This window comes from Boleophthalmus pectinirostris, unplaced genomic scaffold (assembly GCF_026225935.1).
Source record: "Boleophthalmus pectinirostris isolate CB_2022bp ecotype Guang Dong unplaced genomic scaffold, ASM2622593v1 HiC_scaffold_21, whole genome shotgun sequence".
Taxonomy (NCBI): domain Eukaryota; kingdom Metazoa; phylum Chordata; class Actinopteri; order Gobiiformes; family Gobiidae; genus Boleophthalmus; species Boleophthalmus pectinirostris.
Window position 1 is genome coordinate 4,141,340 of NW_026571175.1, and position 26,379 is coordinate 4,167,718.

At 43.2% G+C, this 26,379-nt stretch overlaps 1 protein-coding gene across 1 annotated transcript in view; it reads right to left on the bottom strand.

Moving 5' to 3' along the window:
- The window catches only part of LOC110157791 (ephrin type-A receptor 7-like), a 358,749-nt gene that overhangs the window by 13,859 nt on the left and 318,511 nt on the right, over positions 1-26,379 (bottom strand). The window contains exons 12-15 of the mRNA XM_055157155.1: positions 14,689-14,750; positions 11,290-11,406; positions 7,135-7,221; positions 6,897-7,049 (exon numbers count right to left, since the gene is read on the bottom strand). Coding sequence (XP_055013130.1) covers positions 6,897-7,049; positions 7,135-7,221; positions 11,290-11,406; positions 14,689-14,750 — 419 coding nt within the window. The remainder of the gene's footprint in view (positions 1-6,896; positions 7,050-7,134; positions 7,222-11,289; positions 11,407-14,688; positions 14,751-26,379) is intronic.

The window sequence follows — 26,379 nt, forward strand, 5'->3', positions numbered from 1 at the left end:
TGATGCTGAGTCTGACGACAGCGACACAGAAGAGGAAGTGACGCTCTGTTTACCTCCAGAGGTCGTGGAGTTGTTCAGAAGTGACACCGAGGATGAAGAATTGAATGGATTTAGTGATTTGGAGTGAGATGGAGAGTTTGTTAAACTTGTTCTGTTCTTTTGTTTATGTTATAGTTTATCTGAAGAACTGTTCATATGTGACGTTAACAGTCTGTTGTTCTCTCTTCTATTGTTATTACTATAATTTGCTGTTTTAATAGCTTCTCTTGACGCTGTAGGTGACGTCACGCTCCTTCAGGCCACTTCTTTAGTTTGTGTCTGAAACAAAAATGTGGAAAATCGAGCTCCTTTTTCCTCAGTTTCCAGTGAACCGTGACCAGACATTTGACTGCTTTTGCTTCTCTTATGTTGCATTTATCATGGTTTAGTGAATGAAACATCGGACACTGTAATGGGCATTAAAAGTTCCACGGAGCCACAAAAGCCTGACACGACCTGTTTTTCCCATTTGAACAAAGTGCACTTTTTAAAACCACTTTTCTCCAAGGACACAGGAGACAACACAAAACACTATCCATCCACCCCCCATTCTCTCTAGCCTTCTTCTCTCTTTCTCTTCTCCTTGTGTCTCATCTCTCTCTCCTGTCTTTGTCCTTTCTCACCACCTCTCCTTTCTCTCTTCTCTCTTTATGCCCTCACCAATTTCTAGCCTCTTTTCTTTCTCTCTCTTCCTCCCTCCCTCTCCCCATCTTTTCTTCTCTCCTCTCTCTTCCTCTTCTCTCTCTTCTGCTCTCCCTGTCTTTCCTCCCCCTCCTCTTTCTCTCCCCTCTCTCATCTCTCCCTCATCTCTCCTCTTCTCCTCATTTTTCTTTCTCTCTCCCGTTTCTCTCCCTCTCTCCATTTTCCCCATCATCCCCTCCCTCTTTCTTCCCTCTCTCTTTGCTTCTCTTCCCATTATCCCCTCTTTTTGTCCTCTTTCATTCCCTCTCCTCTCTCTCTCCTTCTCACCCCACTCTCAGTTCTCTCTCTCCCCCCTCCTTTTCTCTCCTCTCTCTCTCCTCTGTCTCTATTCTCCCCATCATAACCTCTTCTCTCCTCTTTGGTTTTCCCACTCTCCTTTCTCTCTCCTCTCTCTTTCTCTCCTCTGTCTTTATTCTGACATCATCCCCTCTGTCCTCTCTCTTTCTCCCCGCTCTAATCTGTTTTTCTCTCTCCTCTCTTTATCTCCTTTCTCTCTCCCCTCTCCCTCTCAGGTTTTCCCTTTCTCCTTCTGTCCCCTCTGTCTCTATTCTCTCTATCACCCCTCTCTCTTTCTCTTCTCTCTCTCCTTCTCTCCTCCTCCTCTGTTTCTTCTCTCTCTCTCTCTCCCTCTTTCTCTCCTCCTCCTCTTGGTTTTTCTCTCTCCCCTCTGTCTCTATTCTTCCAGTCATCCCCTTTCATTCCTCTCTCTCTCCTTTTCTCCCCGCTCCCCTCTGTTTTTCTCTCTCTCCTCTTTTTTTCTATCTCCTCTCTCCCCTCCTCTGTTTCTCTCTCCTTCTCTCCTCCTCGTCTGTTCTCTCTCTCCTTATCTCGTTTTTTCTGTCTCTCCTTCTGTCTCATCTCTCCCTTCTGTCTCTATTCTTTCCACATCCCCTCTTTCTCTCCTCTCTCTCCTTTTTTCCCCACTCTCCTCTGTTTTTCTCTCTCTCCTCTCTTTTTTAAATCTCCTCTCTCCTTCTCTCCTCCTCTGTTCTCTCTCTCCTTCTCTCCCCCTCTCTCTCTCCCTCTGTCTCTATTCTTCCCATCATCCCCTTTCTTTCCTCTCGCTCTCCTTTTCTCCCCCCTCCTCTCTGTTTTTCCTCTCTCCCCCCTTCTCTGTATCTCTCTCCTTCTCTCCTCCTCTACTCTCTCTCTTTCTCCTTCTGCCCCAGCTCTCTCCCTTCTGTTTCTATTCTTCTATTCTTCCCATCATCCCCTCTTTCTCCTCTCTCGCTCTCCTTTTCTCCCCGCTCCCCTCTGTTTTTTCTCTCTCCTCTCTGTCCTCCTCTCATTTCTCTATTCTCTCTCTCTTCTCTCTCCTTCTGTTTCTCTCTCTCTCCTTCTCTCCAGCTCTCTCCCTTCTGTTCTATTTCTTCCCATCATGCCCTCTTTCTCTCTGCTCTTTGTCCTTTTCTCCCCACTCCCCTCTGTTTTTCTCTCTCTCTCCTTTCTCCTCCTCCTCCTTGTCTGTTCTCTCTCTCTCTCCTTGTCTCATTTTTCTCTGTCTCTCCTTCTGTCTTATCTCTCTCCTCTGTCTCTATCTTCCCATCATCCCTCTTTCTCTCCTCTCTTTCTCCTTTTCTCCCCGCTCCCCTCTGTTTTTCTCTTTCTCCTCTCTTCTATCTCTCCTCTCTCTCCTCCGTCCTCTCTGTTTCTCTCTCCTTCTCTTCTCTTCTGTCTCTATCCTCCCATCACCCCCTCTTTTTCTCTCTCTCTCTCCTTCTGTCTGTTCTCTGTCCATTCTTGGTCTGTGACTGGGTAATGAGAGGTTTTGGTTTTGGTTTTGGTGCAGGTCCTTTTCAGACGTTCTCTCCGAACGACACAAATGACACAAACCTTTTACACCGGGTTCAGAGAAAGTGCATTTTTCCTTCACCATTTTGAAAACTTGTATTTTGTATTTTTATTTTGTTATTTGTTGAGGAAGAGGACGAGGACGAGGACGGCGGCTCTTCCTCCAACGGGGTCAACGTGTCCCTATGAACGTAACCGGATCAGACACGGAGCTGAGGAGCCACTTTAAAAGAAGACTTACGGAGGAGAGGAAGAGGGAGAAAGAGAGGAGAGGGGGGTTAAAAAGAAGACTTAGAGAAGAGAGAAAGAGAGGGAGAAGGAGGAGAGAGGGAGAGGAGGCGGGGTGAAAGGAAGACTTAAAGAAGAGAGGAGAGAGGGAGGGAGAGAGGAGAGGGCAAGGAAAGAGAGTGGGCTTAAAAAGAAGAGTTAGAGAGGAGAGAGAGAGGGAGAAGGACAGGAGAGGGAGAAGGACAGGAGAGAGGGAGGGAGAGAGGGAGGAAAGGGTGGGGAAAGAGAGGGAGGTTAAAAAGTTTAAAAGAAGACTTAGAAAGGAGAGAGAGAGAAAGAGAGACAGATAGATAGAGAGAGAGAAAGAGATAGGGACGGAGATGAAAAAGAAAAACTTAGAGAGGATAGAGAGAGTTTCTCTCTCCTTCTCATTCCTCTCTCTCCCCTCTGTCTCTATCCTCCCCAAAGAGAGGGGGTTTAAAAAGAAAAGAGAGAGGAGAGAGAGAGAGTGAGAGAAAAGAGAGGGAGAGAGAGAAGACAACTGAGAGGGGAGAAAGAGGGAAAGAGAAAGAGAGAGGGAGGGAGAGAGAGAGAGGGGAGAATGATAGAAAAGGGAGGGTTAAAACAACTTAGAGAGGAGAGAGCGAGAAGAATGAGGAAAGAGATGGAGGGTTAAATGACAACTTAGAGAGGAGAAAGAGAGAGAGAGAGAGAGAGAGAGAGAGAGAGAGAGAAAAGAGAGGAGGGTTAAAAGACATTTTAGCGAGGAGAAAGAGGGAAAGAGAGAGAGGAGAATGAGAGGAAAGAGATAGAGGGTTAAAATGACAACTTAGAGAGGAGAAAGAGAGAGAGAGAGAGAGAGAGAGAGAGAGAGAGAGAGAGAGAGAGAGAGAGAGGGAGGTGGGGGGCTGAGAGGAAAGAAGGAGAGGGATCAAAAGGCAACTTAAAGAGGGAGAGAGAGAGAGGCAGGAGGAAAGAAGAGAAATTAAAAACATGACATAGAGAAAAGAGAAAGAGGGAGAGGAAAAAGGGGAAGAGGGAGGGAGAGGGACGTTAAAATGATTACTTAGAGAGGAGAAAGGGGGAAAGAGGGAGAAACAGAGAAGGAGATAGAGATGGAAGAGAGAGAGGAAAGCGAGGGGAGAGAAAAGAGAAGGTGGGGTTAAATGAACGAGAAAAAGAGAGATGGAGAGAGGGAGAAAGGGGAAGGAGAGAGGGAGAGAAAGTGAAAGGAGACAGAGAGAGTAAGGAAGGAAAAGAGAGGGAGAAAAGAGAGAGAATCATTTCATAGAGGCTGTGTATTCCCGGCTTCTTCGTTTAATAAGATCCAGAGTGTGAGTGGATAAAGTGTGACACAGGGAGGTGAAGGAGAGGAGGAAGACTTATAGAGAGAATACAGACGGAGGGAGAGAGCGAGGGATTAAGAGTAAAGTAAATTTAGTCTGAAAGAGGAGAGAGCAGAGCCAGATGGTCATTTCAGTTATATACGGCAACATAAGTGCATATGTATAAGTGCATTTATCCAAAAGACGAAAGGCGTACACACATTTGGATCTTTGCCGGGAGCAGTGATGGGAACTACATTTTATGGCACCAAATTGTTAACAACTCTGCCACTGCTGGAGATTTCTTCCATTAACAGTGAGTCTCCCATAGAGTTATAATGGTCCAGCCCTCCATCTGAAACTACGACACCATCAGATTCTAAATTCAGTTATAGTCCCATTAGAACTCAACTATTATAAATCCCATTATAACGACACATGTTATTAGACCCATGTTCTGGTGTCTCATGTCCTAGTGGGGTCTTTCTCCATAGGACATAACCTCCCACATGACGATAAGGCTGAACTAACTGTTTGTCGATTAAAATTAACGTAATCAATGAAATTCTTAATGATCAATTATCGATTAATTGATTAATCATGCCCATCCCTAGTTATCAGAGTCACATCCTGGTGCCCCATGTAATAGTAGGACCTCTTCTTTGTAGGACATCACCTTCCACATGAGACTGACCCAAACCTTTACAATCCTCATTATAATCCCCATTACAAACCCCATTATAAATCTCATTATAAGCATGTTTTAACAGACTCATGTCCTGGTGTCCTATGTCCCAGTAGGACCTCTCTTTGTAGGACATCACCTCCCACATGAGAATAACCCAAACCCTTTGAAACTATATTACAGACCCCATTATAAATATGTTATTACACATGTGTTATCAGAGTCAAGTCCTGTGCCCCATGTCCCAGTAGGACCTCTCTTTGTAGGACATCACCTCCTACATGAGACTGGCCCAAACCATACTAATTCTCATTATAATTCTTATTACAAATCCCATTAGAAATCTCATTATAACCATATTTTTACAAACCCCATAATAAATTCATTATAAACTCCATTATGGATACGTTATTACCCTCATGTTCTGGTGGCCCATGTCCCAATAGGACCTCTTCTATTAGGACATCACCTCCCACATGAGACTGACCCACACCCTTATAATCCCCATTAAAATTCCCATTTCAAACCACATCATAAACCCCATGATAAACCCTTTCTAAACCCCATTGAAAACTCCACTATAAACATATGTATTAACAGACTCATGTGCTGGTGCCAAATGTACCAGTAGGGCCTCTCTATGCAGGACATCACCTCCCACATGAGACTGACCCACACCCTTATAATCCCCATTCTAATTCCCATTACAAACCACATTATAAACTCCATAATAAACCCTTTCTAAACTCCATTGTAAACGCCATTATAAACCCCATAATAAACATATGTAATAACAGACTCACATTCTGGTGCTCCATGTCACAGTACGGCCTCTCTTCATAGGGCACAACAACCCACATGAGGCTAACCCAAACCGTTATAATTCCCATTATAAGCTTCATTATAAACCCCATTATAAATCTCATTCCAACAGACTCACGTGCCGGTGCCCCATGCGACAGTAGGGCCTCTCTATGCAGGACATCACTTTCCACATGAGACTGACCAAAACCCTAATAATCTACATTACAAACCCCATTATAAACCCCATTATAAATATGTTATTATTAGGGATGGGCATTCGATGAAATTTTCTTAATCGATCATCAGAAGAATTAACGATCGTTTATCGAATAATCATTAACGTTTTTATATTAAAATGATCATCATTATTATTACTATCTGCACTAATCAGCATAAATAAATTCAATTTTACGACATATAAACCGTAACCACTCTAGAGTCACATCAGCCCGTTTGACATTAGAATGTGTTTAATTCAGTTTTGCGCAACTCTCACAGAAACAAAATTTAAAAACCGCATCACTAATTTGCATAAACTAAGCGAAGATAAAACTCCAGCTCTTGTGTCGCTGATGCGGTTCAACTTCTGTTGGATTAAAAGACATGACTCAGGTGAATACAGGTTAGTGTGACCAGATTTGCGTTTGTCAAAACCAGGACACCGTACGGGGGGAGGGAGGTGGGGACTCGTCATCGACTTTGCGCTACTCTCACCTGGGAAAAATGTTTCCCACTGGACACCGAACCATATGTTCCTGCTTTGTACACTGTGCACATGGACTCACACTTGTCCCGAACACAATGGAAAGCATGGAATTTCTTGTAAAAGTCATCGTTAAATACACATTTGTGTTTCAGCATGTTGCAGGCTGACCAACTGTTTGTGTCTCGCTCCTTCTGATGCAGAGAGACACATGTACGGACCTGTTTGGTCACGCTACGCCCAGCAACCTACATTCGGTTTGTCGATTAAAATTAACATAATCGATGAAATTCTTAATGATCAATTATCGATTAATCGACTAATCATGCCCATCCCTAGTTATTATACATGTGTAGAGTACAGTTCGGCCTCTCTCCGTAGGACACGACATCCCATGTGAGACTGACCCAAACCCTTATAAACTACATTACAAACCCCATAATAAACCCCATTATAAATATGTTACTATACATGCGTACGGTACAGTATGAACTCTCTCCGTTGGACATGACATCCCACATGAGACTGACCCAAACCCTTATAATCCCTTATAATTTGTTTAATCCCCATTAAAAACGTGATTATAAACCCCATTATAAAAGTGTATTATCACACTCACGTCCTGGTGGCCCATGTCCCAGTAGGGCCTCTCTCCGTAGGACATCACCTCCCACATGACGATCCCGAAGCTCCAGACGTCGGAGGCCGAGGAGAAGCGGTGATACTGGATGGCCTCCGGAGCAGACCACAGCACCACACTCTTACCCCCATGCTGTGGGAAAATCAGGGGAATATATGCTGTGTTACCAAAGCTCGCAGGTTTCCATAGTAACCGTGGACAGTGGGGTGGCCCATACCAGTGTGGTGTAGACGGCCTCGATCTTGTCCTCCTGCAGGGGCCTGAACCCGGACACTTTACAGCACAGGTTAGAATTCACCAGCACCTGAAAACACACAACATACAAAGATTAAACCAGATGCCTGTTTATTATTTAAAGAGGCATTCTTACTGGGAGGGGTGTGGCCTCTCCACAGATCTAACCTGTTACTTTCCTTGACTTGGATATCGACATGTTAAGTATCGCACTTTGGAACATTCCAGTCCGAGTCATGACTAAACCAGTGCGAAATCAAACCAGGTCAATAGAAGAACTACAAACCAGGACTAAGGCAGGAATAAATCAGGACTATAACAGGACAAAACCAGTGCTAAACCAGGACTAAACCAGGATTAAATCAGTGCTAAACCAGGACTAAACCCGGACTAAACCAGGACAAAACCAGGATTAAACCAGTATGAAACCAGGACAAAACCAGGACTAAACCATGACTAAACCAGGACTAAACCAGGACTAAACCAGGACTAAACCAGGAGTGAACCAGGACTAAACTAAAACTACACCAGGACTAATCCAGGACTAAACCAGAACAAAAACAGAAAGGAACGAGGATGAAACAGGACGAAACCAGGACTAAACAAGGACTAAATCGAGACAAAACCAGTTCTAAACCAGGTCAATAGAAAAAATACAAACCAGGACTACATCAGGGACTAAACCAGGACTACATCAGGACCTAAGCTAAGTTCACTTTGTCTTGAATTGCAGTCGTAGTATTGTGTCAGCAGAACAGAGGGAGACTGTTGTTCTGAAAATATGAAACTGCGGGAGTGACAGAAAAAAACATGTGGAATCCTGTTTTTCTTTGTGTTTTTAAATGGACAGATGTTTGAGAGGCAGAACAACAAATGTGTTTATGAAAAAAAAAAAAAAAAACACACACACACACACAGAACAGCTGAGAAGACAAATCTGAAAATCTGTCTCTATTGTTTCTGTCAGCCCACTGTGCACAACATACACATGAGTAGATTGTGTTTACTTAAAGGTGCACTGTGTAACTTTTCTGCTGGAAAAGCTACACAGTTGCTTGTCTGGAGATGTTATTGTTTGGTCTGGAATGTCTCACAGTATGGCATTACAGTGGTCCTCATTTATCGCATGGGTTACGTTCTAAAAATAACCCGTCATAGGCAAAATCCGCGAAGTAGTCAACTTTATATTTTACAATGATTTTATCTGTTTTAAGTCTGTAAAACCCCTCAGCACACATTTTATACACTTTTCTCACACAGGACAGTTAACCCTTTTTACAACCTTCTTAAAACTTATTGCTGCTTTTGTTATTTTCCTTCTTCTTTATGTAAATAATAATTTATTCTGTAATGGAGCCCTACAGCGCAGAGTCCTGCACAGGGCAAATCTGAAGGTTATTCTTTTATATACGTGGATTTTCTGTTAAGTTCCTGAAAAAACACTTCATCAAACTCTGTTCACTTCTGAGCTCCTCTCCACGAGTGTTGCTTTTTCCCCGTGTCTCCAGACTTTGCGTAGTGCTTACAGGAGGTCCCGAGTTGGAGTAGAGTTAAGCAAATTGCCACACTTGTTTCATAAATACTGTGATTGGCGTAGAGAGCTCGTACACAAGGATTTGTGCGTAAGCAAGCTTTATAAATGAGGCCCCAGGACCGGACTAGGACTGAAACACCACAGGAGAAAGGACCGACGGAGAGCTCCGCACCTCACGGTAAGCACACTGCACGCTGCACTTCAGAAGCACACTGCTAGGGATCCAACATTTATGTAAATTTGTCAAGCGGAACACATTCTGTACTGAACAGGAGACACGGCACGAAGAAGACTGATTGACAATGGACTATAATCCGTTAACCAATCAGGACGCGGGGGAGGAACGCAATATGCACTCATATGCTGTAAAAAATAAAAATAAAATAAAAATTACACAAAAAATCCTCAAAACAGCGTGACCGCGAAAGGTGAACTGCAATATAGTGACAACTGTAAACCGTTCTGTCTTCATGGAATCCAAACTAGACAAAGTTACAGACCAGGGGCCTCATTTATAAAGCTCTCTTACTCACAAATCCTTGCGTACGTGCTCTCTACACCAACTGCGGTATTTATGAACCTCAACTAAAGCGTGGCACTTTGCTTAACTCTACGCCAACTCGGGACCTCCTGTAAGCTCTACGCAAAGTCTGGAGACACGGGGAAAAAGCGACACTCGTGGAGAGAAGTTAGAAGTGAAGACAGTTTGAGGAAGAGTTTGATCAGAAAATCCACGTATATAAAAGAATGACCTTCAGATTTGTGCATTTAAGTGTTCGGTTCGCCAAAACACAGAGAAGGGCTGTTTATTCCACTCATTATTCTCCACAATATTATACATTTGAACCTCATGCACGAGCGCGTCCATGTTCCCGGTGCAGCGCAGGGTCTCCAGCAGTCTGCGACCACAGACTTCTACAGAACACAGACTGTGACCAACACAGAGGACGAAATAATGACCCGACCTGAGAGAAAAACTCTTCCCTCGGATGGAGCACAGGAGCTTTTTTGGTTTAATGAAGCACTGGGACTAAATGCAACTTTAACACTTTTACTTTAGTCTTTATGCTCCGAGCATCAGAGTGGCCCGAGTCTGTGGACGACACGAAGCCGACTGTCTGAACCTGACCCGAACCTTAAATATTCCCTACATTTTTTGTATAATTTTTTGTGTAATGGGCAGCTCTTGCACATGAGAGCTGCTCTTTGATAAGAACACAATAATGTCTGTGCCCGCCCTGACCCAGCCCCGTGCACTCACACAGGTAGGCAGAGGTTGGATGTTTCGTGTGGACTTTTATTGGCAGAATAACAGCGCCTGATCTGTATCTGATGTGTTTCAAGCTAATCTGTGTCCTCGTGTCCCTCCCTCGCTCCTTTTGCTCTCCAGGGGAGGGCATCTGAATCTCTTGCACACGCTCATAATTTGACCTTTCAGATCACCGCGTGCACGTATCTATGTGTACATGCATATAATACACAGGGCCAGTCCACACACACATTTTTTTTATTTTTTAGTTTTACCTATTTCCAGCTTATTACCAGGATGTCATGTGGAGTAAGACTGTCTGATTTAAATAAATACAGAAATAAAAATAAATAAATAAATACAAATATATAACATGTTAACGAATGCAAATGTGTAAAATAAACAAAAAATTAATAAATAAAAATAAAAAAAGTAATACTAAAAAAATAAAAATAAATAAAAATAAAAAGCAAAATAAACTAAACATTTAAAAAAATTTAATAAATAAAATAATAGAAAAATAAATAAATGCAAATAAAAAAATGCAAGCTAAAAATGTAAAAATAAACAACAACAAAAACAAAAAAAAAAAAAAAAACAAAACAGACAAATAAAATAATACAAAAATAACTCAAAGTAAGTAAACTAAAAAAGGTCAAATAAACACAAAAAAGAAACCTGACTCGAGTCCCTGTGCGCTCTCTCAGCTCTGTTGGGGCTCAGGTCTTGACTTTGCTTTTCAGTCCCTCTCAGACTTTCGCTGTGGCTCCATTTGTCAAAGTGTGCTGCGTGCGCTCCCATCAGTCACTGCACTCCTCCATCGCTCCCTCTCTCCATCACCTCTGTCCTTCTATAACCCCTCCATTCTCTTTCTCTTAATTAAATCCTCCATCTCCCCTTTGTTTCTCTCTCTCCCTCTCTTTGCATCACATCAACAATCTCCGCTTTCCTCCTCTCTCTTTATCTCTTCATACTCAGCCTCTCCTCCATCCCTCTCTTTCTATCTCTCCCCCACTCTTTTCCCCTTTTGTCTCTCTCTCTTCTCTCTCCCCATATTATGTGCCCATCGCCTCCCTTCTCTTTCATTCTCTCCCCCACTCTCTATCACTTTTCCACTCACTTTTTCTCTTTCTCACTCTTCCTTTCTACTCTACTCCTCCATCCCTCCTTTCCTTCTCTCCCTCCCCACTCCCCCTGCATTGTCTCTCTATTTCTTCTTCCACCATCTCTCCCTTCCCCACTCCCTTCCCTTTAGTCCCCCTTTCTTTCTCTTGCTCTCTTCCCTTCTTCCTCTTCCTCTCCTCTTTTTTTCTCCTCCTTCTCCTCCTCCTCCTCTTCCTCCTCCTCTTCCTCACCTTGTGTGCGGCGAGCCTCTTGTGTACGAAGCCCATCTCGGTCAGGTACTTCATCCCTGAGGCCACTCCGGTCAGCATGTCCATCAGCTGGATCACGCTCAGCTGGCCCTCGTGTTTCTACAACAACACAACAAAACAACAGCTCAGAATACACAGGAAATACGCAAAGTACTACAGAAATATACACTTATAGTATAGACCCTGTAAAAACGTGAAAAACAGAACTAGATCATTGTAAACAGTTTGCATTGGTCCAAAGTTCTTCCTCACGTCACTTGTGCATTCAGAACATTTTTATTATTCACCAAGATGAGTTTATAAAAGCTTTTCACAACTTTCAGAAACCAGAGCTGAGTTGTGCCATCTAACAACAACTAGCATGCTAACAGTGCAATGAAGTTCATTTGGTCTTCTGATAATTTATGTTAGACCAAACACTGAAAAAAATGACTTGTAAGACTTACTAGAAGAAAAGAAATCCTCATAACAATTTGGTCTAGCACTTTTGAAGTACATTTTACTGCTGCAATATTAGGTACAATTTACTGGTCAGTATTAAGTAAAATGTACTTACCACCACTATTCCAGTCATGAATTTACCAAGTAACTGTTACTACATTTTTTAAAAAGTTAGAAGTTATATTTATGTAAATAAATTAAGTAAAATATTGTCATAATTCATTGCACTGCTGTGATGAAATGATTAAGGAAATATTACATGTTTAGTATTGACTGATATATAATAAATGGTAAATATATTATACATTATTAATAAAGGTAAAAGGTCAACATTAACTTGAAAAGTACCACTTCATGACATCATAAGGTGGAACAGAGCATTCTGAGCTTTGGAGATGTAGACAGACTTAATAATAAAGAGTTGCTCAAACATGTGTGAATGCAAAACAAACAAACAAAAAAACAAACAAACAAACAAACAAACAAACAAACAGACACACACTCCAGGTCTGTTTTTGAGAAAGTAACAGAATTCTAACATGTCTTAATGCATCAGTTTTTACAGCACTTTTCTGGACACTCAAAGACACTTTACTGTTCATTATTCATTCACTCCACACTCAGTGGTGGTAAACTACTACTGTAGCCACAGCTGCCCTGGGGCAGACTGACAGAAGCGAGGCTGCCAATCTGCACCACCATCACCCATGCACACATCACTTTCATACCAGGCAATGTGGGTGAAGTGTCTTGCCTAAGGACACAATGACTGAAGTTTTTGTGACCTATTTTCCCAGTGTCTCCCAACCAAGTATGAACCAGACCCAGACCTGCTGAGCTTATGAGATCTGACGGGATCAGACTTTGACAGGCAGGTATGTCTTAAAGCTCACAAGAGTCAATTTTATGTAATATAGAACCTTTAAGTAAAGTACAAACAACCTCCATGGAACCTGAGTGACGATCTAAAAACTCTAACACTGAAAAAGCCTCTAAAAAAACTATATGAAGCGTTATGTTTTGAAAGATATACAGCTGAATGAATGAATTATGCATTAAATTTAGTTTTGTATTTATATTTTGTCTTTTATATATACAGTCAGTTGTAAGTGAAATTGTAAATGTAAACTTGTTGTTCATACGCTGCTTTTCTTTCTTGGAATACTGTTATTGTTTAAGAGGGTTTGGCTTTATAAATACTTTTTAATTCAGCCTAAACCTTTTCAGTCATGATCCATGGGGTTGTACTCTATGTTTTGTTTTGTAGTGTGGCAAAATGACTGAACTACAACTACTACTACTACTACTACTACTACAGATACCTAAAGAGTATACTTAAGTACAGTACTACTTTTACTTTGTTATGTTCCATCATTGCAGATTGACTCCATTTTCTCCAGTGAAATCACATTATGTCCCTTCACTTCTGCCTCCAGTCGTCTGTATTCTGAAACTCATATATTGTATTTTGTTTAAGTTTTACAAAAGATATAAGTAGACAAAAACAAGAGTGTGAGAAATGTGATTATAAAAGCCGTTTTAAAGCAGCCCACAGCAGCAGGCTCATGTTGCGCCCAGTGAGCCGAGGCCTTTTATTAGAGAATCAAAATAAACAAGCGATTCATTGAAATGGTTCTAGAGCGGCTGTAGAGCTTAAACAGCTCTGTGCAGACGAGCCGCACGCACCAACACTAAACACTAAACACACACAATACACACGAAACTAAGGACAAACCAGGACTGGACCAGGACTAAACCAGGACTAAACCAGGACTATATCAAGTGTAAAACAGGACTAGACCACAACTAGACCTGGACTAGACCAGGAGTAGAGCAGGACTAGACCAGGACTAAACCAGGACTAAACCAGGACTAAACCAGGACTAGACCAGGACTAAACCAGGACCAGGATATATTCTCAAGTTTAAAATATTCGCAGACTAAACCAGGACTAAATATTCTAGGACTAATTGGGCTATATCAAGTCTAAAAAAGGACTAAACCAAAACTAGACCTGGACTAGACCAGGAGTAGAGCAGGACTAGACTTGGACTAGACCAGGAGTGGAGCAGGACTAAACCAGGACTAGACCAGGAGTAGAGCAGGACTAAACCAGGACTAGACCAGGAGTAGACCAGGAGTAGAGCAGGACTAAACCAGGACTAGACCAGGAGTAGACCAGGAGTAGCCTAGAATTAGACCAGGACTAGACCAGGACCAGGACCACACAAGGACCAGGAGTAGACAAAGACTAGACCAGGATTAGACAAGGACTAGACCAGGAATGGACCAGAGCTACACCAAGGCAAAGTCTAAACTAGGACCAAACCAGAACTAAACCAGGACTAAATTAAAGGTGCAGTGCACAAGTTTTATAGTATAGGATCTGGTACCTGCTTGTCTCCATGGAGATGCAATTACTTTGCCTGGAATGTTCCATGGTATGACATTAAACATAGCCATCTAGTATTTATTTGTGACAGGTGTTTCTCTTCCTGTAACAGATAATACTCCCTACAACTGTACAACAACTCACCCTTATGTAACAGATAATACTCCCTACAACTGTACAACAACTCACCCTTATGTAACAGATAATACTCCCTACAACTGTACAACAACTCACCCTTATGTAACAGATAATACTCCCTACAACTGTACAACAACTCACCCTTATGTAACACATAATACTCCCTACAACTGTACAACTCACCCTTATGTAACAGATTATCCTCCCTACAACTGTACAACTCACCTTGATGTAACAGATAATACTCCCTACAACTGTACAACTCACCCTTATGTAACTGATTATCCTCCCTACAGCTCTTTCATTTATTATTCATTCCATTAACCTCGGTTAGAAATATAGTTACGACACATATTTTTTGTTTCTATAAAGCAGTTATGAGTTATGATATGTTCTAGGTTTGAACTTACCCTGAGAAAGGCGTCCAGGGAGCCGTTGGACATGCTCTCCTCCACGATCATCATGGTGTTACCTGCAAACACACACAGAGGTTACACAAACATCTAGAGTGGAGCTTGAGGTTTAATGAAGACGTGAGGACACGGCCGAGTGGAGAGAGCCACAGTATGTGGCACTGAGACGGCCGCCATCTTGATACTGTCATCCACCAGTGAACAGAGACAGAGCCAGACCTGCAAACCACCCAGCAACACCCAGGACCACCCAGCACCACCCAGCACCACCCAGACCACCCAGCACCACCCAGCACCACCCAGCACCACCCAGGACCACCCAGCACCCAGGACCACCCAGGACCACCCAGCACCACCACCCAGCACCACCCAGCACCACCCAGGACCACCCAGGACCACCCAGCACCACCCAGCACCACCCAACACCACCCAGCACCACCCAGCACCACCCAACACCACCCAGCACCACCCACCACCCAGCAAGATCCAGCACATGCTCCAGTCTGCACTCATTGATCTGAATGGAGAAGAACAGAGAAGACTACAGTAAAACATACTTTATGAACCAGGACTAGACCAGGACTAGACCAGGACTGAACCAAGACTGGACCAGGACTAGACCAGGACTGGACCAGGACTAGACCAGAACTAGACCAGGAGTGAACCAAGATTGGACCAGGACTAGACCAGGACTGGACCAGAAGTGGACCAGGACTAGACCAGGACTAGACCAGGACTGGACCAGTAGTGGACCAGGACTGGACCAGGACTAGACCAGGACTAGACCAGAACTAGACCAGGAGTAAACCAGAACTAGACCAAGACTAGACCAGAACTAGACCAGGAGTAAATCAGGACTAGACAAGGATTAGACCAGGACCAGACCAGGACCAGACCAGGACTAGACCAGGACTAAACCAGAACTAGACCAAGACTAGACCAGAACTAGACTAGGACTAGGCCAGGGCGAAACCAGGACTATACCAAGACTAAACCAGGGTTAGACAAGGGCTAGACAAGGACCAAGGACTCGACCAGTACTAGACCAGGGCGATACCAGGACTAGACAAGGACTAGACCAAAATGAGACTAGGACTAGACCAGGACTAGACCAGGATTAGCCAAGGACTAGACCCGAACTACACCAAAACTAAACTGGGATTAGACAAGGACGAGACAAGGACCAGGACTTGAACAGGACTAGTAGATCAAGATTAGACAAGGACTAAACCAGAACTAGACCATGACTAGACCAAGACTAGATCATGAGCTAAACTAAAGCTAAACCATGATTAAACCAGGCCTAAAGCAGGTCTAAACCAGGTCTTAACTAGGACTAAACCAGGACTAGACCAGGTAAAGGTAGTGTATGATGTAAATTCAGGTGACTGGTGTAAACACTGGTTCTCTTGTATTCTTCTGTGTAGAACTTCTGTGCAGTTGAGCTGTAGAAAAATCACACATGTGGACGGAGCACTTCCTGCACGTTTTCTTGTATCTCAATAATAACGACACTGTGTTCATTTTGTTCCTCTTACAAGCCTCAAACTCTTAACTACTCTCTCTCTCTCTCTCTCTCTCTCTCTCTCTCTCTCTCTCTCTCTCTCTCTCTCTCGCAGCTTTGCCTCATAAATCATCTTCCTCTCCTCCTCCTCCCTCTATCCTCTCCTCTCTGTCGTCTGTCTCCCTGTTGCTTTCTCCATTTCTCTACCCTTCCCTCTTTCTGACTTCTCTCTCGTCCTCTCTTTTCTCTCCATTTCCTCTCTCTCTTCTCTCCTCTCTGTATCTCTCCTTCTCTCCTCTTCCCCTCCCTCTGAGTCTCTCTTTCTCTCCCTCCCTCTCTCACCACTCTCCCTCTTTCCTCCTCCTCTCTCCCTTACCCTCCTCTTTCTCTCGCTTCTCACCATCCCTCATCCTCTCTTCCACTCTCTCGCCCTCACTCTCTCCTTTCTCTCCTGTTGTCTCTCCCTTTTTTCTCCTCCTCCTCTCTCTCTCCTCTTTCTCCAGACCTCTCTCCTTCCCTATTTCTTCTTCTCTCTCCTCCCTCTGTCCTTTTGTCTCCCCTCCCCTCCTCCTCTGTCCTCTTTCTTATGTCATCCTCCCATCCCCTCTCCTCTCTTTCTCCCCTCCTCTCTCTCTTCCTCCATCTCTTCTTTTTCTTCTGTTCTCCTTCTCTTCTCGTCCTCCCTCTCTCTCCTCTCCTCCTCCTTCTCTTTCTCCTACTCCCTCTCTCCTCTTTCTTCTGTCTTCCACCATTTCCCTCTCTCTCACCCCTCTTTCCTCTACTCCTCCCTCTTTCTCCTCTCCTCCTCTCTTTCCTCCCTATCTTTCCTCTCCTCCTCCCTCTCTCTCCTCTTCTCTCTTCTCCTCTCCTCCTCCCTCTCTCTCCTCTCCTTCTCTTTCTCCTCCTCCCTCTCTCTTTTTTCTCTCTTTTTCTCTCTCCTTTTTTCTCTCTCTCCACCATTTCCCTCTCTCCTCCCTCTTTCCTCTTCTCTTTCTTCTGTCTTCCACTATTTCCCTCTCTCTCACCTCTCCTCCTCCCTCTTTCTCCTCTCCTCCTCTCTCCTCCCTATCTCTCCTCTCTTCCCCTCCCTCTCTCTCCTCTCCTCTTTCTTCTGTCTTCCACCATTTCCCTCTCTCTCACCTCTCTCCTCTCCTCCTCCCTCTTTCCTCTCATCTTTCTTCTGTCCTCCTCCATTTCTCTCTCTCTCACCCCTCTCTTCTCCTCCTCCCCCCTCCTCTCCCTTCTAGTCCTCCCTTTCTCCTCTTTCTTCTGTTTTCCACCATTTCCCTCTCTCTCACCGCTCTCCTCCCTCTCTCCTCTTCTCACCTCTCTCCTCTCCTCTCTCTTCATCTCTCCTCACCTTCCCTCCATTCCTCCTCTCCTTCTCCTCTCCTCCCTCTCTCCTCTCCTCTCTCTTCTCCTCTCCTCAACCTCCCTCTTTCCTCCCTCTCTCCTCTCCTTCCTCTTTCCTCTCATCTTTCTTCTGTCCTCCTCCATTTCTCTCTCTCTCACCCCTCTCTTCTCCTCCTCCCTCTCTCTCCTCTCCTCTTTCTTCTGTTTTCCACCATTTCCCTCTCTCTCACCTCTCTCCTCCCTCCTCTCCTCTCCCTCCTCTCTCCCTCTCTCCTCCCTCTCTCTCTCTTCCTCTCTCTTCCTCCTCTCCTCCTCCTCTCCTCCTCTTCTCTCTCCTCCTCTCTCCTCTCTCTCTCTCCTCTCTCTCTCCTCTCTCTCCTCCTCTCCTCCCTCTCTCCTCTCCTCCTCTCCTCCCTCCTCTCCTCTCGGGTCCAGATGGCTCTGTTCCAGGCGTGTCCGGGTGCACAGGGTGGTGAGAGCAGACTGCAGCAGTGAATTATGGGAGTCTGAGTCAGTGGGAGAGCGGTTGCCAGATATGTAAGCGACTTAATGCTGAAAATGAGCGGCCGGTCGTTCATTTGGCGGCGATGATGGAGGATCCTGTTAACGCTGGATTCTGTTAACGTTAACATTGGCTCATAACTCAGACGAGGACAGTGAGTTTAGAAGAAGAAGTGTCCATGGTCCGTACATTTTATTAGCGAGCGTCAGGGTAATAAAAGAACTCAAGAATGAATACGGACGGAAGATTTGTCCTTTAATATCACGCAACACTATTCTGAAATCATACAGCGCTTAAAGCCTCATAATGATCTACACAAAGGCAAAATAAACTAAGGACATGTATTGGTTGAATGGATTAAAGCCACAGTATGTAACATTTTAGGCATAAATCGTGTATATGTGCACAGAGAACGTTTCAATTTCGTCTTTTCATGACCGCGATCGGCCCACGTTTTCGCCAACACGAGTACGAGCACACTGCTTACTCTGTTTTCTAATTTTATTTTCTTAATTGGTGATACACGAAGGATTCGGCGATGAAAAATTTTAATAAACTGAAAGGAATAAATGAATCAAAACAAAACATAAAACGAACACTAAACCAGAATTAAGCAAAAACTAAACCAGGACTAACCAACGACTAAACCAAGATTAATCAAGACTAGACCAGGACTAGATCAGGACTAAACCAGAAAACCAGGACTAACTACCAACTAGACTAGGACTAAACTAGGTCTAAACCAAAACTAAACTGGGACTAACCAACAACAAGACCAGGACTAAACAAGAAATAAACCAGGAGTAACCAATGACAAGACTAGGACAAAACCAGGGCTAAACCAGGACAAATCGATGACTAGACCAGGATTAAACCAGAATTAAACAACGACTAACCAACAACTAGACATGGACTAAATCAGGACTAAACCAGGACCAAACCAAAACTAAACCGGGACAAACCGATGACTAGATCAGGACTAAACCAGAATTAAACCAAAACTTTAACAAAACTAAACTAGGACTAACCATTGACTTGACTAGCACTAAACCAGGACTAAACCAAAACTGAACAGGACTAAGTAACAACTAGACCAGTACTAAACCAGAATTAAACCACGACTAACGGCTAGACTAGGACTAAACTGGGACTAAACCAGGACTAACCAATGACTAGACCATGACTAATATAGAATTAAACCACAACTAACCAACAAATAAACCAGGACTAACCAATGATTAGACTAGAACTAAACCAGGACTAAACCAAAAATAAACCAAAACTAAACCAGGACAAATCAACAGGACAAATCAACAAGAATTCAACCATTACTAACCAACAACTAGACAAGAACTAAACCAGGATTACACCAGGACCAAACTAAAACTAACCTGGACCAACCAATGACTAGACTAGAACTAAACCGGGACTAAACCAAAACTAAACCGGGACTAACCAAAAACTAAACCAGGAGTAACCAATGACAAGACGAGCACTGAACAAGGGCTAAACCAGAACTAAACCAAAACTATACCAGGACAAATCAACAACTAGACTAGGACTAAACCGGGACCAAACCAGGACTAACCAATAACTAGACCAGGACTAAATCAACACTAGACCATGACTAGACCAGGACTAAGCTAGAATTAAACCAAGACTAACCAACGACTAGACCAGACTAAATCAAGACTAGACCAGGACTAAATCAAGACTAGACCAGGACAAAACTAGAATAAAACCATGACTAACCAATGTTTAAACCAGGACCAAACCAGGACTAACCAATGACTAGACCAGGACTAGAGCAGGACTAAATGAAGACTAGATTAGGACTAGAGCAGGACTAAATGAAGACTAGAGCAGGACTAGAGCAGACTGTGGTTATGACTGTGGTGTGATAGATGAGAAGTAGAGTAGCTGCAGACTCCAGCACAGATGTGTCTTTTAAAATCTGCTTCTTGTTTGGAGAAACTTTTCGTTGTGACTCGGTTCATGTTTTGGCTCTGGGCTCGTCTGAGCAGCTGTGCTCCTGATACACTCCTGATTAGAGACAGTGCAGGTGCTGAGGCCTGGTGTGAGCGGAGTGTGTGTGTGTGTGTGTGTGTTTGTGGTTGTGTGTGTGCGTACGGGTGTGTATGTCCGGTTGTGTATGTATGCGATGCTGTGGAGTGATTTGTCTGTGGTGTAAATGTCTGGTTGTTAGTGTCCAGATGCACGTGTGTGTCCCGTTGTGTGTGTGTTTGTGTTTGTGTCTGGTTGTGTGTATGTCCGCCGTGTTGTGAAGTGACTTGTGTGTGGTGTGGGTGGTTGTGTGTGTCTGGTTGTGTGCAAGTTCAGTTGTGTGCACATGCATGTCTGCGGTGTTGTGAAGTGATTTGTGTGTGGTGTGGGTGACAGATTCTGTATGTGTCTGGTTGTGTGTGAATGTCCGGTTGTGTCTGTCTAGTTGTGTGTATGTACGTGGCGTTGTGAAGTTCATCTGTGATGTGTGCCTGCTGGTGTGTAGGTCCGGTTGTGTGTATGTGTATGTGCACTTTGTTGTGAAGTGATTTATGTGTGGTGTGTCCAGTTCTGTGTATGTCCTGTTGTATGTGTCCAGTTGTGTGTACGTGTATGTCTGCAGTGTTGTGAAGTGATTTGTCTCTGGTGTAGGTGATTGTGTGTATGTGTATGTCTTGTGTGGTGTGTCCGGTTGTGTGTCCGGTTGTATGTGTCTGGTTGTGTGTAAGTATATATCCACATTGTTGTGAAGTGATTTGTCTGTGGTGTGGTTGATTATGCGTACGTCCAGTTGTGTGCATGTGTGTGTCCGCAGTGTTGTGAAGTGATTTCTCAGGGGTGTGGGTGGTTGCGTGTATGTCCGGTTGTGTGTCTGTATATGTCCACAGTGTTGTGAGGTGATCGTTGTGCAGTGTGGGTGATTGTGCGTATGCCTGGTTGTGTGTATGTATATGTCTGAGGTGTTGTGAAGTGATTTGTCTGCGGTGTGGTCGATTGTGCATACGTCTCGTTGTGTATACGTGTATGTCTGCGGTGTTGTGAGGCGATCGTTGTGCGGTGTGGGTGATTGTGCATACGTCTCGTTGTGTATACGTGTATGTCCGTGGTGTTGTGAGGTGATTTGTCTGTGGTGTGGTTGATTGTGCGTATGTCCGCTTGTGAGTACGCGAATGTCCACGGTGTTGTGAAGTGATTCGTGTGCACTGTGGGTTATTGTGCGTACGTCCATTTGTGTGTATGTGTATATCCGCGGTATTGTGAAGTAATTTGTCTGCAGTGTGGGTGATTGTGCGTACGTCCGGTTGTGTGTCTGTATATGTCCACGGTGTTGTGAAGTGATTTGTGTGTGGTGTGTGCCTGGTTGTGTGTTTGTCCGGTTGTGTGTATGTATATGTCTGCAGTGTTGCGAAGTGATTTGTCTGCGGTGTGGGTGATTGTGTGTATGTCCGGCAGTGTGTACGCTCAGTTGTGTGTATGTGTATGTCCGCAGTGTTGTGAGGCAATCGGTGGGGGTGATGTGCGTATGTCTGGCTGTGTGTACGTGTATGTCCGTGGATTTGTGAAGTGATTTGTGCGTAGTGTGCTGATTGTGTTCATGTCCTGTTGTGTGTATGTTTATGTCCGTGGTGTTGTGAAGTGATTTGTCTACGGTGTAGGTGGTTGTGTGTATGTCTGGTTGTGCGTACGTCTGGCTGTGTGTACGTGTACGTGTGCGGTGTTGTGAGGTGATTCATCTGTGGTGTAGGTGATTGTGTGTACGTGTTTGTTGCCGGTGTTGTGAAGCGATTTGTCTACGGTGCAGGTCACTGGGTGTATGTCTGGTTGTGTGTACACCGGTTGTGTGCATGTTTATGTCTGCGGTGTTGTGAGGTGATTTGTCTGCGGTGTGGGTGATTGCGCGTACGTCCGGCTGTGTGTGTGTCCGTTGTGTTGTGAGGCGGTCCTTGTGCGCTGTGTGCGGTCGGCGCGGGTGCCAGAGGAGCACAGGTGCACGGCAGCAGACGGCTCCTCAGATTATATGAGCGGCCCCACTTTAGATTCACGTGAAGCGCGGAGAGTGAGAGACGCTGCCCCCGCTGTGCCTGGAGGACCAATTACAGCCCTGACACATCTGCTGCTGCTCCACTCGCAGACCAGAGAGGGGCCAACTGCCTCGCACAAAACACAACGCTACACACAAGTTTGTCATATAGAATTATTCTGTTGACATTCATCGTGTCGCCTATAGATGCACCACTGAACAGATGGCATCTCTACCTCAAGTTTATCAAGATTTTAATTTAATATTTTAGGGACACACAATATAAATGTGCTAAAATTGTGTTTGACAATTCTCCAATATATCCATGGGTTTCAAAATGATTAAAATGTAATTGTGTGGCCATGGTGAGTAACAATTTAAAGCTGCGATATCAGGCAAAACTGACTCTTGTGTTATAATGTTGTTATCTCCTCAGAAACAAACCTGGAGTTGTGTTTTGTTTCAATCACAAATGTGTAAGTAATCCTGGTTTATTAGTCTGTCTACATCTCCAAAGGTCAAAATGCTCTGTTCCACCTTGTGATGTCATGAAGTGGTAGTTTTCAGCTACTTTAACAGCTACTTTTTTACTTTTAGTTCAGTAGAGATCGGTAATTCCAGGTCTGAAATGTTTCAAATGATTCTAGTGAAAGTGTATGGAGTTTAAAAACAAAGCAGAGTGGAGTGTTTTCTGTTTGAGAGAAGAACTCAGCCTAAATCTGCAGGGTTTGTGTGTGTGTGAGTGTGTTTACATGTGCATCAGTATCCCGGTTATGAGTCTTATCCTGGTTCTGACGGTATTCTGGATGTGGTGTTTACATGCGCTCAGAGAAACCAGGACATTTTCTTCATCATTTTCTTGCATACATGTGCCTTAGGGAATGGAAAAGGAAGTGAGCTGTGCAGTGCATTCTGGGGGTGAAAACAATGCGTGTTGCCATGACAGTATGCACGAAAGAACTGAGTGAGATAGTAGCTGCAGTTTAGTATAGTTTTGTTTTATTTTAAATGCTTAAAATTAGTGGAAAAGAACAGCATGGCCTGTACAGGGACAAACTCCTGCCGCACGCAAGGAGATGCTATCTGGAAAAAATCTGTTTGATCAGTGATATAAATTCCCTTGATTCTGTTTCCATGCAGGAAAACAATAAAACGATATTCCGTTGTCTATTTTCTTGCCCTTCTGATCGTGTGAACGGACTGTACACCCGACAACAGAACAAGTTTGTCCCATGGCGGATCAACCGACAGTGCCAGGACCACTGTCGGTTGACCAGGACCAGGACTAAACCACAATTAAAACATGACTAAACAATGACTAAACTAGTAACTAAACAGAACTAAACTTGGAATAACCAAGGACTAGACCAGGACTAAACCAAAACTAAACCATGACTAACCAACAACTAGACTAGGACTAAACCAGGACTAAACCAGGACTAAACCGGGACCAAACCTAAAACTGGGACTAACCATTGACTAGACCAGTACTAACCCAGAATTAAACATGACTAACCAATGACTAGACCAGGACTAAACCGGGACTATACCAGGACTAACCAATGACTAGACCATGACTAGACCAGGACTAATATAGAATTGAAATCTATCTGGAAAAAAACAGTTTGATCAATGATCTAAACTCCCTTGATTCTATTTCCATGCAGGAAAACAATACAATTATATTCCGTTGTCTATTTTCTTGCCCTTCTGATCGTGTGAACGGACCGTACATCCGACAACAGAACAAGCTCGTCCCATGGCGGAACAACCGACAGCATGTTATCTGCCCCTTTCACTGAACCAGTCTGCAGAGAACACAGAAAAAGTGCGGCACCTTGTGAGCGGTTCCTTCTCTCACGCAAAGTTATATGATGTCACATTCCCATTCCCAATTGGAGTATCCTGAATATTTAGGTATTTTTAGGCTGTGGTAACTATGGCACAGATAAGGCAAGGAGCTAAACATGGAGCAACTTTGCTAACTTAAGGCTTTTTAACAGGTTTCTAACAACAAAAAAGAAGACATACATTCAAATAAGAACATGAGATTGTGGAACACTGTCACAGCTTCAGTAAGCAGCGTTTTTAACAGTTAAAAAATACAACACAGACAGACAGAAGTAAGCCTGGTGTTAAAAGGTGATTGTAATACACAGTAGACTGTATTTTGGTAAGTATATAATATTATTACTTAAAAGAGTTTGGGTCATTGGGTCAACAGCTCCTACCATTTTTGTTACTTTAGTTTGCACATGCTCAGTACAGCTAGCCTGATTCATCGGCTGGTTTCACTTTATGGAAACCGTTTAACCTCACAGCATTAGGATTTGTTCACTCGACAGAAGGCAGGTACTAGTTTTATTTAACCAATCGCTGCTATTTGGTCGTGATGTATGTAATGCTCCAAATCCCATATGAAGAAGGGCAATAACATCTTGCCCCTTGATAAAATTCAATCATTCTCTTTGTTCCAGCTTTAAATCCTCGATCTCAGGAATCCTTGCCAACACAGAATGTCTGTCTTCGTCTACATCCATCTCGATACTTTGTTTACTGTTGTGTTGTACCACAAAAGGGACCCAGACAGACACGAGGAGTTTGACATCATGGCTTTGCTGATCGGTCGATGTGCGGCCTACTACTTCCAGGGTTCTTGCAAACCGTTTAGTGTATTTCGATCCCTGATCTAGTGACTGGAGAGAAATGAAATTGAGCAGAGGCACTAGTAGCGCCAGCCTGGCTACAGTACAGCACCAATTTTGAGAAATCAGGATAATGCGTCTACATGCTACAATATTCTGGATACTATCAGAAAATCCCAGTAAGAGTTTGGTCTGGTTTCTCATCATATACTACACAGATACTGGCTGAAATCAGAGACTGAAATCAGAATACTGCGTCTACATGGACACTCACAAAACCAAGATACTCAAAAAACCTGATCATAACCGGGATACTTGAGCACATGTACAGATACACACTCAACGAAATAAAACACAACTCCAGGTCTGTTTGTGATGAGGAAACACCATTAGAACATAGATCAGAAAATAGTTTAATATGTGTCCTTTTAAGACAAAATACATGTAAGAAAGTAAAAAAAAAAATCCTCAAAATGTTGTCTATAACAGGAAGCAGCAACCTGTGACTAACACCAGTATTTTTCTCAGCATATTGTTCTTTCTCTAATGAAAATAGAAGGTGACTGTACAGTAATTTAAACAATTATCACAACAAGTAACATAATTATTTGCTATAGCTTAAGACTAATTGCTCTTCTATTTCCATCTTAATTGCTTTTTTACAAAACAGAAAAGTTAATGTATAAACTTAACTACTCAAATTGTGGGCTTTGCTACAGACTTAAATGAGCATGAGCAAATTCTTAGATCTATCAGAAACATTTCATAAAGTACAATGCTTCAAATGAGTGCATTGTACTGAGGCATGTAACAATAACCAAAATATCGCAATATTATATTGTCAAAAGTCTCTCGTATCATGGGCCATGACAATATATCAAATCTCAAGTCACTTTGCTTAAACGCATTGTAATGGTGCAACAAAGGAACTACATATACCATGATTCTTTGCTCTGTTTCAGTCCAATTTACACGATGAAATAACATATAAAGCACTTTTCAATCTTCGGTTTTTGGTTTATGATAGAACTAAAAGTTTACCAAGGCATTTTTAAAGGAAAAAGTAGTGCAATCACAATTTTCTCTACGAAATATAAATATGAACTGCATCTTGTTAAAATATCGAGAAATGTGGATATCATTATATCACTAATTCTATTATCATTTATAGCTTATGTAAATGAAAACGTACCTTGACTAGCTCTCACTTTAAGGAAATATGCTTTTTGATTTGACCATTCTTCAGTTTTATGTTACACAAAGATATGACCAATATACAAACAAATATAGAACTCTGGAGTTTCTGGTTGAGACTCCTAAACCTCACTAAAGACACACACTACAGGATTTTTCTGTCTTAAATGCTTTTTAAACGTGCGACAAAAAGTGCACACGACATCTCTGATCACAAAGACTGCAGCGGAATCTGTCTACGGACCACAGGATATAAAGTTGTGAGTGTGATCGTGTCAGCTGTTTCCTGTCTACAGTAAAACCACTCACTTTGAGACTCTTAAGCGTTCAAAAGATCAGAGTTCTGCACTTGTAGCTTAGATGCAAGTCAAAACTGTGTGATTATTGTTTGCAAAATGTAGTGCAAAACTTCAGATACATGATTTTAAAGTATAAAAGATTGTCGATAAAGTTCACAGGAAGTAGA